The sequence below is a fragment of the Numenius arquata genome, chromosome 6 (assembly GCF_964106895.1).
Source record: "Numenius arquata chromosome 6, bNumArq3.hap1.1, whole genome shotgun sequence".
Classification (NCBI taxonomy): Eukaryota; Metazoa; Chordata; class Aves; order Charadriiformes; family Scolopacidae; genus Numenius; species Numenius arquata.
The window spans coordinates 42,372,921-42,386,087 of record NC_133581.1 but is presented as its reverse complement, the minus strand read 5'-3'; the positions used below and the strand labels follow the sequence as shown (position 1 = coordinate 42,386,087).

General features: G+C 47.1%; 1 protein-coding gene across 1 annotated transcript in view; it reads right to left on the bottom strand.

The window, feature by feature from the left end:
* The window catches only part of ITPKA (inositol-trisphosphate 3-kinase A), a 39,510-nt gene extending 36,442 nt beyond the window's left edge, over nucleotides 1-3,068 (bottom strand). The window contains exon 1 of the mRNA XM_074149547.1: nucleotides 2,397-3,068. Coding sequence (XP_074005648.1) covers nucleotides 2,397-2,900 — 504 coding nt within the window. The 5' untranslated portion in view covers nucleotides 2,901-3,068. The remainder of the gene's footprint in view (nucleotides 1-2,396) is intronic.
* Nucleotides 3,069-13,167: the final 10,099 nt, after the last annotated feature.

Here is a 13,167-nt window from a genome sequence, read left to right as displayed (position 1 = left end):
CACCCTCACGGTAAAGAATTTTTTCCTAATATCCAATCTAAATCTCCCCTTCTCCAGCTTAAAACCATTGCCCCTCGTCCTGTCGCTGCAGGCCTTTGTAAACAGACCCTCCCCAGCCTTCCTGTAGGCCCCCCTCAGGTACTGGAAGGCCGCTATGAGGTCTCCCCGGAGCCTCCTTTTCTCCAAGCTAAACAACCCCAGCTCCCTCAGCCTGTCCTCATAGGAGAGGTGCTCCAGCCCCCTGATCATTTTGGTGGCCCTCCTCTGGACCCGCTCCATCAGGTCCATGTCCTTTCTATATTGAGGGCTCCAGACCTGCACACAGTACTCCAGGTGAGGTCTCACCAGAGCAGAGTGATGATCAAGGGAATGGAGCACCTCTCTTATAAGGGAAGGCTGAGATACCTGGGGCTGTCCAACCTGGAGAAGACTGAGAGGGGATCTTATGAATGCTTATAAATATATAAAGGACAGGTGTCATGAGGACGGGGTCAGCCTCTTCTCAGTGGTGCCTGGTGACAGGACAAGGAGCAATGGAACAAGCTGGAACACAGGAAGTTCCATCTCAACATGAGAACAAACTTCTTTACTGTGAGGGTGCCAGAGCCCTGGAACAGGCTGCCCAGAGAGGGTGTGGAGTCTCCGTCTCTGGAGATATTCAAAACTCACCTGGATGCATTCCTGTCCAGCCTGCTCTAGGTGACCCTGCTTTGGCAGGGGGTTTGGACTAGATGATCATAGAATTGTCTAGGTTGGAAGGGACCTTTAAGATCATCTAGTCCAACCATCAATCTAACTGATAAAAAAACATCATTAAACTACGTCACTAAGCACTATGTCAACCCGTCTTTTAAATACCTCCAAGGATAGTGCCTCAACCACTTCCCTGGGCAGCCCATTCCAATGCGTAAGAACCCTTTCAGTGTAAAGACTTTTCCTAATATCCATCCTAAACCTTCCCTGGCATAACGTGAGGCCATGATCTCTGAAGGTCCCTTCCAAACCCTACAGTTCTGTGATTCATGCCTGAAGAATAGTTTTTGCTTCAGCCTATGTTCACAGCCAAGTTAACCAGATGTCACGATGCCATCCCTGAGTTCTCTTTATTGCTAAAGTGTTGCCACTAAATTCTTGTTCCCTATTAAACATGCACACAGCCCGCTGCAATAGCAGGGATATTGAGTCAAATGAGCCAATAGCCCTTTTCCACCTTTAATTTCTATTCTTCTGCTACTTCCACAAAATCCCCACTAGCATATCATGTATTTTAGAAAAGAAAGCCAAACAGCAATACACTAGTAATTATTTCCCACACACATCAGATGCTCTCTCAGGATCAAAAGTATGAATTCAGTAGTATTATTATTGGTTTCTTGATACGCAATATGATAAAGTACAAACCTTTTTCTTTTCCAAAACCAGGCCACAAGTTGATGCAAACAAAGCCAATATTGCACACAGCATTTTAGCTCCTGTACTATGTGTCCTCTAAAGTAGTAAACCCACAATTACCATGAGAAAAGTCCAGCTGGAGGTATCACCTACAAGTTGCATTACTTCTTGCTTATACATTTTTTCAGAACATATGTTCTGCTAGAAAACAATTCAGTACCAATGAGCTGGCAGTAGAACAACAATTTAAATCGTGGTCTCAATAAAGGTAGGAGGGTGAATTCACTAAAGCAACACATTTCAGTTACAAAACCCCAAGAAGCATATTATAAGGAGCCAGGCAAATATATATCAAAGGAAAAAGCAACTAACTATATGCCTTTAAAAGTGCACTTCATGGATGAAAGCTGCCAAATTACAGAGGGGATTTACTGAGAAGAATGTGTTACTGCCAGAATGGACAAAAGCATGCATTCTACCCATTCCAAGCTCCTCCCCATCTCCTGTCATGCTCACAGCAAGAAGCAGCTCAAAAATTGACAACCACAGACTCCAGGATTGAAAGAGACAAAAAATACCTGCTGGTAAATGCCTGGAAAAAATTTATTTTGAAGATCTGATAAAGGAGACTGGAAAAAAAAAAAAAAACACAACAAAAAAACAACCTACTTATGATCAAGCAACGTCCCCCCATATTCTTGGGACATCAAGCAGAGTTTCACAGCTGAAAGGAAACAGTGCACACCTGGTCGGGTTTTAGAAGAGCCGACGTGCAGCTGCGTTTTCCAAACAGGCACAGCAACCCGTATCCCGCTGCTGCTGGCCCACAAGCAGGAGTTTGCCGGAGTTTGCATGGAGTTGGGTCACGGAAACCTCACTCCAAAGGGGAGCTCCTGGCGACCCCGAAGCACCCGGGAGGCACTCAGCAGGCCCGCCCGGCCACCCCCCGGGCAGCAGCGCGTCCCGGGCGAGCCGCCCCCCCTTCCCCCGCCACCTCCCCCTACCTGGTTGGTGTCCTCGCCGTGCTCCAGGTGCACGATGCCCTGGCTTCTGCCCTCCGTGTCGCTCAGCACGTCGTCCTCCGAGTCCTCCAGGAGGGACGAGGAGCCGGTGGAGGAGAGCGAGGAGGTGGAAAGCCGGCGCGACTGCAGGTGCAGCGAGCTGTCCGTCCTCAGCCAGCCGCCCTCGGGGTGCGGCGGCTGCGCCTGGGGGCTACCCTGCGCCTCCTCGCTCTCCTCGGCGGTAACGGTGAGCCGGGGGATGACGGGCGGCAGCACCCCGTTGGGGGGCCGGCAGCCCCTCTTCGCCGGGTCAGGCAGCTGCCGGGCAGCGGCAGCGGCCACGGCGGCGCAGCGAGCCTCGAAAAGGGAACGGAGCTCCCCTACGCTGAGCCGCTTGGCCCCGCTGAGGTCCGGGCTGCTGTGCAGCCCCGCGCGGGGCTCCATGGCGGGGTCAGGGCCGGGCGCCTGCCGGGCAGCGCCCCAGGGCCGGCGGCCGGGGGCGTGCATGCAGGAGCGCCGCGCCGCCGGGGAAACTTCTTTGTTGCTCAGTCTCCGGCCGCTGCTCGGAGCCCGGCGGCGAGGCTCATGTCCAGCCCGCCCTCCCTGGGCAGCTCTGACTCACCCGCGGGCGACAGCCGGAGCCGGCTACCGTGCCCGCTGACCCGGCGCCAGGGCCATGGGGGCGCGCTGAGCCCGCCTGCCGCCCCGCTCCGCCTCGGCGCTGAGGGGAGGAGCGAGCCGAGTCGAGCGGCGCCGCACTGCTGGGAGCCCCCGCCCGCCGCTTCCCTTTCCCCTTCCCGCCGCCGCTACCGCCGCCCTTTTGGTTTCGCTTTCCCTGAGGTGGCCCCCGGGGAGCGGCGGGAGCCCTCAAGATGTCCCCGGCGGGGCCGCCTCTCGCCTTACCTCAGCGCGCGCCCTCCAACGGCCGCTGCCTCGCGCCCCTCCGCCCGGTAACGGCTCCCCGGGCACGGCGGCTGCGCAGCCGCGGGGGCGCCTCCCGGCCGCCCTGGGGCTTCGGCGGGCCCAGCCCGAGGGGAGGTCGCTTTCGACGCCCGACCGGGGTTTCGACCCCCTCAGGCCTCCCCGCGGCGGTCTGGGGTCTGTGTGGGACCTCCTGCCCCGCGGGACGTCCTAGCCCCGGCCCCGGTGGCGCCGCCTGGCTCCGATGCCCGGCCTGCCATGGCGGGACCTCGGCATCCCCTGGGGCGGGGAGGCCGACTGAATTGTCACCGTCCCGCGGGGCCCGGGTGGCCGTGCGTGAGTGACCCACGCCGTGAGTTGGCCCCGCTGACTGGCCACGCTTCGTGTGCCGTGCTCGGGGCCTCTGGCAGCACAGGGGGTTCCGGCCCCAGTTGGGCCCCCACGTCTTGTGTGTAAGGTTGTGGGCTGCGTGTGGCAGAGGCTGACGGGCAGAGTCAGCCTCCAGTAAAGCCAGAATTCTGTCGGTCAGCGCTTTACCGACTTACCCAGGCGGCCTTAAGCCCCAGGTTGCCGAGATAACCCCAGCCCTCTTTACTGAATGAATGTCAGCAAATAACACCCCCCACCCCGGGTACTTCTTCCCTGCTCAACTCCCACTCTTTACCTTAAATGCAACCCATGCTGGGCTGCAGCATGTGTTGTAATTGTAGCTATGAAAACCTTTGGAACAGGAAAGGCGTCCTACCGCAGGGTTACATCAGCTGAGATGATTAGTAGAATTAATAATTTTGGAACCAAATGCTAAAGTCTTCAACTTAGTTTTTTGCTCATTTATCTCATTGTTTCCTTGTACTCTCCCATCTGTCTCTCGCCATCTGTTGCCTCTTGCCTGGTGCTTGGGCTGCGAGCTCCTTGCAAGAGGGGCTGTGCTCCCTCAACGCGTTAACGCAACGCAGCGCAGCCCAGGCCGCGGCTGGGACTTCTTGGTCCTGCGATACTATAAATAATTTGCCAACCTGTCTTGTTCCATTTGGATTATTCGGTTGCAGTTGACTATTTTACAGCCCGATCTTGCAGGTCGTCTTTGGGAAAAGTCTGTTTCAACGGGCGCCACACGACGTGCCTTCTCCTGAGGCAACTGCTGTGCCCCTCACAAAGCTCGCAGCTTGCGAATGCCCGGGAGCAGACAGGAAGGCGGCTGGGGAACTTCCTAAGGAAAAATTCAGGCGTCTTCAGATGCTTTTCTAGAATTAGGTGGTGCCTAGCCAGGAATTTGGACAATCTGAATTTCCAGCTTGAACGGCCAAGTCTTGTGGTGGATTTAAGTTCTTTGTGTAGAAGCAGCTGTGGGAGCTGCCAAGGTGTATGTGGTGGGTGAGGCAGGGGTGACAGCTACTGCCAAATTATGGAAAAACACTAGCAGTCAAGTGCTGAAGAAAATGGTTGAAGTGCAGCTTTTCACCAACAGGCAGAAAACCGAAGTAGGAGGGTATTTCTTCATGGTAGAACGGAACAGCTTTAAGTTCTTTCTGAAAGAAGATACAGAGTCACCGCTTTTATTATTAACTTTATAAATAGCTGCAAATTTTATAGTGCAGAAAGGCAATCTTAAAATATGAAGACTGATTTAGGCCTAATACATACCTAAAGTCATAACAGTTTAATCAAAAGCATGATTTTATAATCGATGGCTTTATAAGAAGACTCACTGTGATAAATTTACAGATCACAGGAGGAAACAGAGACCAGTTTTAAATGGGTATCGAAGATCCCACAGACACTGGTTGGACCCACTTTAACTAATTTATGCAGCTGGGGCAGCTTCCGTCTGTAGATGAGCAAGATAGAAAAAGGGTTTATTCACAGAAGGGAGCTTAAGTGCGAGCTTTCAGAGGCCAAACAGGAACCCTTCCTGCACATGGAAAGATGGTTCCGTTTCCAGCCTTTTTTAGCCGTTGCTCTGTCTGCTGATTGTGCAATTACAGGACTATGTGTGGTCTGTGATTAGGAAACCTTATTTAAAAGGTTTCCTTATTTAGGAAACCTTACCCTTAGTAACGGTTCCAAGACCATCACCTCACTCCGCATAGGGCTAAGATTAGTTAATAGCTCAGTTGTAAAATATTATTTTGAAGGATTTAATTTCGACTAATGAAGATAGAAACAAAATATGTGCAATACACCTAATTTTAATAAATTAGTACGTGTATAAAAATAGAAGAACGTCATTTTAGTAATATCAGTTAGTGGCAATTGGTTGGATAAGATTAGATAGGTTTGGCTGACTGCTTTTATAGCATTATCAGCTTTAGAGAGCTACTGATCTCTGAACTTTGTGTAAGATCTAACTCAAAGTCTTTCAACACTACCAGGAGAGTAAAGGGATTCTTCAGTCCATCGGGTGTCGCCACGACTGCTCGTAAGCGTACAACTGTTTTAACAAGAGGAGTGGTGCTCGTGTCCTGGCAAAGCGGTAATGACTTGTACTTTCCACTTGTGAAATCCTGCATTCCTGACAGCAAAAGGGCTGTCAGCATCCATTAATGACGCTTGGCAAGAGCTGGATCTGATAAGATACAGATATGTGTGTCCCTGTTTTACAGATGGGTAAACTGATGTACAGACAGTACATGAGTTGTCCACAGACATACCGTGAGTCAGGGGCAGAATCCGGTGCTGCAGATTTGCTCTCTGCTGCTGTAGCCACCGGATCACATTCCCACCTCCAGGGGTAAAAAGTTTTGCTTATCGCAGTCATTCTGATTTGTATCGGAATTGCTTCTCGCTGCCGAGGTTTCACATTTCACACGCTCCTGCTACAAAAAGAACTTTCTGCCTTTATTTATATTGGCAAAAAAAGGCTATTTCATTCCCATGAAATCCCTTTTTAAACACTGTTATCATTAACATATTGCTTATTTTTACTTCCTTTCAGTTTGCATTCCCATAGGGTGTCTGAGCCTTGACAATACAAAGGCAAAGAGGATGCAATGGACACTTCTAGCAGATATGAAAGATTTCACATAGACAACAGTTTAACTATGGTCTAGAGGGGAGGCTTGGGTTTGACTTGGCCTGCTTAGCACATACAAAATACCTCATTGCCCACATGAGACTTCTCAGAGGCCTTAGAGCGTGACAGCTGAGAAACACCATGTCCTTCAATTCCAACCTGAGCATGACCTAAGAAGACCTGAAGAAGTAATTGAGAGTTGTGATTCACATGTCTCTCTTGGATGTAACACACACAAGCAAGATAACGTTTATAAGTAGTTATAATATCTCTTTCAGGATATAATTGGGGCACAAAGAAAGATGGGTACGTTTTTATATAGGAAGGCCCTTTTTCAGGGCTTGAAGAAAGCTTCATGGGCGTGAAAGCTGGTGAATCCCACCTCGCCCGCAGGCCTTTCATGATAAAGTCTAAGGTTCCCCCCCAGTGGCTGAAATGAAGATCGCAGCTCCACCGGGAAAGTAAAAGGGAAAGCGACGGGTGGGCTGAGTTCCTGTCAGGAGCCGTGTCTGTCAGGAGCAACCCTGCGGAAGGATGGATGGTGCTTCTCTGCACAGAGAAGGTGGGAGCAGAGCAGGTCCTGGGCCGGCCCAGCTGGCAAGCCTGGTGGAGCTGGCAGGGTAGCAGTGGCAGTTCCTCGGCCAGTCACCAACTACAAACGGGCAGGGGACCCCGGTGGGGTGTTTTAGTTGCTCTGTCTTTGCTGCTCGCTAGATTAAGTGAGGAGGTTAGTGCATGTTACAGTCACATCCCCTTTTTGTCATACAAACATAAACAGATGAAATTATCCAAGTGCATAGCTATTGCACACGAGGGGAGAACGAGACTCCAAACCCTGGTTATAAGACATGAAAGTAGCTGCTGCAATAAATGGGAGCTCATTGTTTTGCAGATTAATTTTTGTAGGCTATTTGGCAAATTCCTCTGTGCAAGGCTTGGAGACTTTTGATATATAAACTCTGGGCATCTGCTCAATGAATGCCATACGAAACAGGATTTAGGAATCTGCTTTTACCTAAGAAGCACCGTAGCTGTAACTCAGGCAGCAATTTTTTAAAAATCATGCTGTGGCTGGATTATTAAGATGTGAAGTGACACAAACAATGCTTCAGTTGTCCGCTGCCTTGGATCTCTGGCCCAGGATCTGTGGATCAGCACACGCAGAAATCACTTTTTCTACTCCCCAGCCCTGCTGCCAGCTCAGCTGCTAGTACCCCAGTATTATTCCTGAGCAGCCCAGAGTCTGTAGAAAGTTGATGACCTGAAAGGGGAATCCAAAGCTGCTGGGTAAACACAGGAAAGATGCTGTGGGCTTTAAGCAGTGGAAGAAAGTTGGATGCAGATTCCAAGGATATGAGAGATGACTTTGCAGGGGATGCTGGGATTTGAGCAGATCCACAGCTAGGAGGGAGATGTAGTATATTGGTGAAAGTGAGCATGATTGTATAGATCTCGATGTACGCATTAGATGAACCTGCAGAAAAGAGACAATAAACTATGAAGGTCCCCTCGTGGCTGGAATTAAAATTACATTTCCAAGTCACGTTCCTGAACAAAAGTACCTCGAACCATTCAGCTACCTGGCATACTCAGATTGCAAGTAGGGGAGACAACATACCTCAAGCACAGCCAGATGCCACTGCCGCCTGGGAAAAGGGGTTGCAAGTGTTTGAGATCATAAGGTGACAGCCATGACAGTGAGCAAAGGCACAAGGATAAGGACAGGTGGAAGAAGGAGTCTATACAGCACCCCTGCTATCAAAATGGCTCACCATGGCTTGCTGGTATATAGAGCATAGGGTTACTCTATAGGGAAGGGTAGGGAAGTACTATGGGAAGTAAGAGATACACTGGAGGTGAAGAGAGGGAAGGTCACAAGTGATTGGAAACCACTCAGGAGGAAAAAACACTTATAGAAGGCTCCGGGGGGACCTTGTAGCAGCCTTTCAGTATCTAAAAGGGACCTACAGGAGAGATGGGGAGGGACTCTTGATCAGGGAGTGTAGCAACAGGACGAGGGGTTAACGGTTTTAAACTGAAAGAGGGGACATTTAGATTAGATATCAGGAAGAAATTCTTTACTGTGAGGCTGGTGAGACACTGGAACAGGTTGCCCAGAGAAGCCGTGGATGCCCCATCCCTGGAGGTGTTCAAGGCCAGGCTGGATGGGGCTTTGAGCAACCTGGTCTAGTGGGAAGTGTCCCTGCCCATGGCAGGGGGGTTGGAACTAGATGGTCTTTAAGGTCCCTTCCAACTCTAACCATTCTATGATTCTTTGATAAAGGGGAAGAGTAAGACATTTCCTTCCCACTTCCCTCTCAGCCTGTCACCGCTACCTTTCTCCCTTACACTCTCACTGCTGGCCTGGGGGCCAACACATCCAAACAATAGAATAAAATGGGAGAGGAGAAAAGGCCCCAGGTGTGCTGTTCCATGATGGGAAGTATGTGCTGAAAGGAGCAGCATGGTAGCAGCATCACTGGCTGCAGGTTGTCAGTTTGACATGTGAATTGTATGCTTCCTCCTCACAATGCCTGCAGCTTAGTAGAAGAGCATCTGAGATAGTCTCATTGTGTTTTGCTTGTGCTTTGCCTGTTCTCGTCTTAAATAAAAGATTCAGCTTCCACAACTGTTATTTTAGCAGAATACCCACACAAAAATGCCATAACAAAACAAGAGGAAGTTTTGTTGTCCTGTGTTTGAGATGATTACAGGTAACACTTCACCCTAACAACCACGTTCCTCATAGTTCCCTGTGAACTGCCTGTGAGATCTTCAGTACGAAGATTTGATTTAAAGATAATTACTCCAGTGAAAGCACTTGTTAGCACAGTTGTTATTTTTGGCCTGTCATTTATAACCCCCTCAGAACATCAGGAGATATTTGCCTGTGCTTACACTAATGCTCACATTAAAATCTGTAGATTTACTCCTGTTTTATAATAGTGTAAAGAAGAGCAGGGGATGTCTCACTGTGTATACAGGCAGACCGTTTCTAGAAGTTTAATTTCACCTGTTCACCCTGCAACCCATGGGTTGACTTAAAGAACAAATCATGGTTCTTTCCTATCAAAAGAGATTAAAACATATCTCAGCAAGAGGCTATTCCACTTTTAAGACATTTAAAAGTATAAATTATAAAACCCCCTCCAGATTATGGAGAAAACTGAAAGTCTGAAATAAATAATTTTGATTTTAACAATGATTAAGGCTGAATCTAAAGTTTTCCACAGACACCATCACTAGTGTTACGTATTGCAATAATTGATCTGGCACAGCAGCTGAACTGAAATAGTCTTTTTAATAAAGGATGTTACTACACTAATGTGGTCGAAAGTTTATATCCCAAGTCATGGGCTTTTATTTCCCTTTTCAAGAGGGAAATTTCTGGAAAACTCTTAAAACTTCGTACTGAACAATTGAATAGCTATAGGAGGGGGAGAGGTTTAGTACATTAAAGATTTCTTTGTCCACACAGTTTGCTTTGCCAGTGCTGCACTAAAGATCAAATGCATTCTCAAAAATCACAGACACACTCTAGTGATATTAGTGATGCTGTATGAACGCATTTTAAGGCAAAGGTAAGCAAGAGCAAGTAGCTTTGTTTTAATATAAGGGTCTAGTTTGCACTTGTGCAAAATTACACAGAATCACAGAATAGTTGGGGTTGGAAGGGACCTCTAGAGATCATCTGGTCCAAGCCCCCTGCCAAAGCAGGGTCACCCAAATCAAGTTGGACAGGAACACATCCACGTGGGTTTTTAAGATCTGCAGAGAATGAGACTCCACAACCTCTCTGGGCAGCCTATTCCAGGGCTCTGCCATCCTCAAAGTAAAGAACTTTTTCCTTATGTTCAGATGGAATTTCCTGTGTTCCAGTTTGTGCCTGTTGCCCCTTGTCCTGTCACTGGGCACCACTGAAAAGAGTTGTTATTGTCATTGTTTTTTCATAAGATTAAATATTTGCATGTGGTTTATTTATTTGCCTGTGAGAAGTGCTTACAAATGCGTTCTTTACTTGAAGTCATAGGAACAAATTTAGCAGTATTACAAGTACATGCTTATTATCTCTGTCTTCAAAGGGTTTTTCACTACCTGTATCTGGCGTATTCGTTACGTGAGGAGTGTTGCAAAGGAACGTGTTGCGTAACGACTTCACTAGATCATAAACACGTCAGGGAAAAGGGTGAGCTCTGAAAATCACCAAGAAGAACAGCAGAATTAAAATGCAGCCAGAGAAGAACGTTTCCAGCCTCAGTGCTAGCGTAAGCCTTGTGCCACAGGGCTCTACCTCTTTCTGCCACCTCCTCAGTGTGGCCTCTCCTCCAGCCTGGGTTGGGGGGAAGAACGCTGGGGGGAGGGGGGGGGGGGCGCGCAGGGCGGTGTTTCAGTACCTCGGACAGCTCCAAGCTCCGGCTGGCCACCGGGTCTGGCCACCCGCTCCGGCCACCGCGCCGGGGACACCTGCGTCTCCCCAAACGCCCCCTTCCTCCCGTGGAGTTTAACTGTCAGGGTTCCGTACAGGCTATGGATAGCTCGCTTTGGTAGTGCCAGTCATCGTAAGGCTGTCGGTACCAAAGCGGTGTTTAAAACTAAAATAAAGCTTAGTGTTTGTACTGAGTTAACATTCGTAGTTCTCTCTTCGAAGTAGAGAACCCATATTCTGTCATGATCTAGAAGTCCCCAAGGCTACCGCTACTAGTACTGCTTCTGAAAAAGAGTCTGAGAAGACTCTTAAACAGTCAAGCAATGATAACACAGTACCCATAATGATGCTGCTAATGCAAGTGTGACATAACCATGGATGCTGTGTAACCAACCACAATGGACAGCCTATTGCGCTAAATGTTGCAAGAGTAAATCAGTATAAAAACTAGATCAAATAATATGTAAAAGTACACTTGGGGTCTGATTCTTCCAGGCTTCTTCTGTGGTAATATGTATGTAGTTTTAATTACCTTTTCTTTTTTTCTTATTATTTTGAAAGTAAAGCAGGTAACAGGCTGGATGGAAAAAAATTTGGTTTTTGCATTAAAGAAATAGTAACTCTCAATTTATGCTGAAGTAAATCAATAATGGGGACCATGAGAAGGTCTACTTTCCCTAGGCCACGGATCTGTCTTTTTCATTTGTTATATTTTTCAAATCAGAATATAAATTGCTCTGTCTTCTTCTTCAGCCTAGGGGATAAATTATGAGATTTCCTATGCCATTGTTCTGATGTATTTCTTCAATTCTGTACATGAACAAACTACCCGGGACCCTGCTGCAAAAGTTAATGCTGCCATATCCATGTGCTGAGTTAATATCTGGCACTTGTCTTTAGTGTTTCCGCCATTGCTAAGAGCACAAAGAGTTCTCTTCAGTAACTAAACTGGAATTGCAGATCATTATATTGGGTTTCCAACTCTGCTTCTCTTTCCAAGACAGCAGATTGCTGGAAAAAGATATTGAAAGCAAGACAGGATTAAACCATCCAATCTTCCTTGTAAGGAACTACATTACAATATTATAAGCCGGGAGTGGTCAACCTTTCAGCAAATTCTTCTGATTCCTCCAATAGAAAAGGTGGCTCAGCAATCAAGCACTCCTCCAACCTCCTGAACCTTGTGGTGCTTTCCACTGTTTCATCCGCAGGTCTGTTTTTGATGGGACTTGTTGCACTATTTGTCCTAATAAACAGTGATAAACAAAATAGTCCTGCAAAAGCAGCAGGGGAAAAATACTCCATGCTTTTACCGGCATAAAAAAACTATTAACGTGGTCTTTAACATAATGGAAAAAATACAGCAAAACAAAGAAAAAACAGCAAGGGTATTTGACTCATGAACCCAATACATTATTGCCTTAGGTAAGTACAGTTTTGCAAGGGTGCATGATGACCAGACAGGAAACAAAGCAAGCCACATCCTCTTTGAAATTGCAAGGAGAAGACCTTTGTTTCCCTAGTGGGGTTGTTATCAACCTGAAGAAACACTCTTTGGTTTTAGCTTGTGGTTTTGTGTTAGTTTTTTGTTTTGGGTTGGGTTTTTTTGTGAGTTTTTTTAAGTTGTCACGGGTGAGTATTAATTAGTTAAGATGCTTACTAACCAGAACCTAACACATTTGGTTTTTTTCTGTATATCAGTTTGAGGAATAGTGAATCCTATTTCTCTTATAATGATATCAAAGTACTTGCCAAAGAGTTTGAGAAATTCCCTCATGAGGACAGAAGCACCTTCAGAAATGGAAACACTGTCTTGAGATGGTACAAGGAGACTGATAGGAAGTGTCTAGGAGTTTCTTTGCTGGACTTCATTTTCATTTTAAGAAATGCTTCTCCCTTACAGGCAGTTTTTGGTCATTTTCATGAAAACCTTTTCCCTTTGATACACACATATTTGGATTCCTGGAAAACAATGTTGTCTTCAGATTTCATCATGTAAATACATCAGGAGAATTTTGGCTGAGATTAATAATAGAGATATCCAGCTGCACTTTACTCAAAAATGGCCAATGGCAGGTTAGGTGTTCATACATAACCATACATGACACCTTGCTTTTCAGATTGTCACATGAAGATCAAACTTATAAAGTGATATTCAAAGAGGGTGAATGGATAAATGTCTGCCTGAAGCAACAGCAGAGATGAAACAAAGCACGCAAAAGAAAATGACTTTTCAAATGTAGGCAACTGAAAATTAAGTGTCTTCATAATTCATTTTTATATAACATTGAACCATAAAGGTCAGTTAGAACTTCATGAGGGTGCTGATAAATCAAATGCATGATACCAAATTTTCCTGCCAAGTTGCAGGCCAAAAAAAAAAAAATAGGCTTTCACCATGCAACACAGAAACA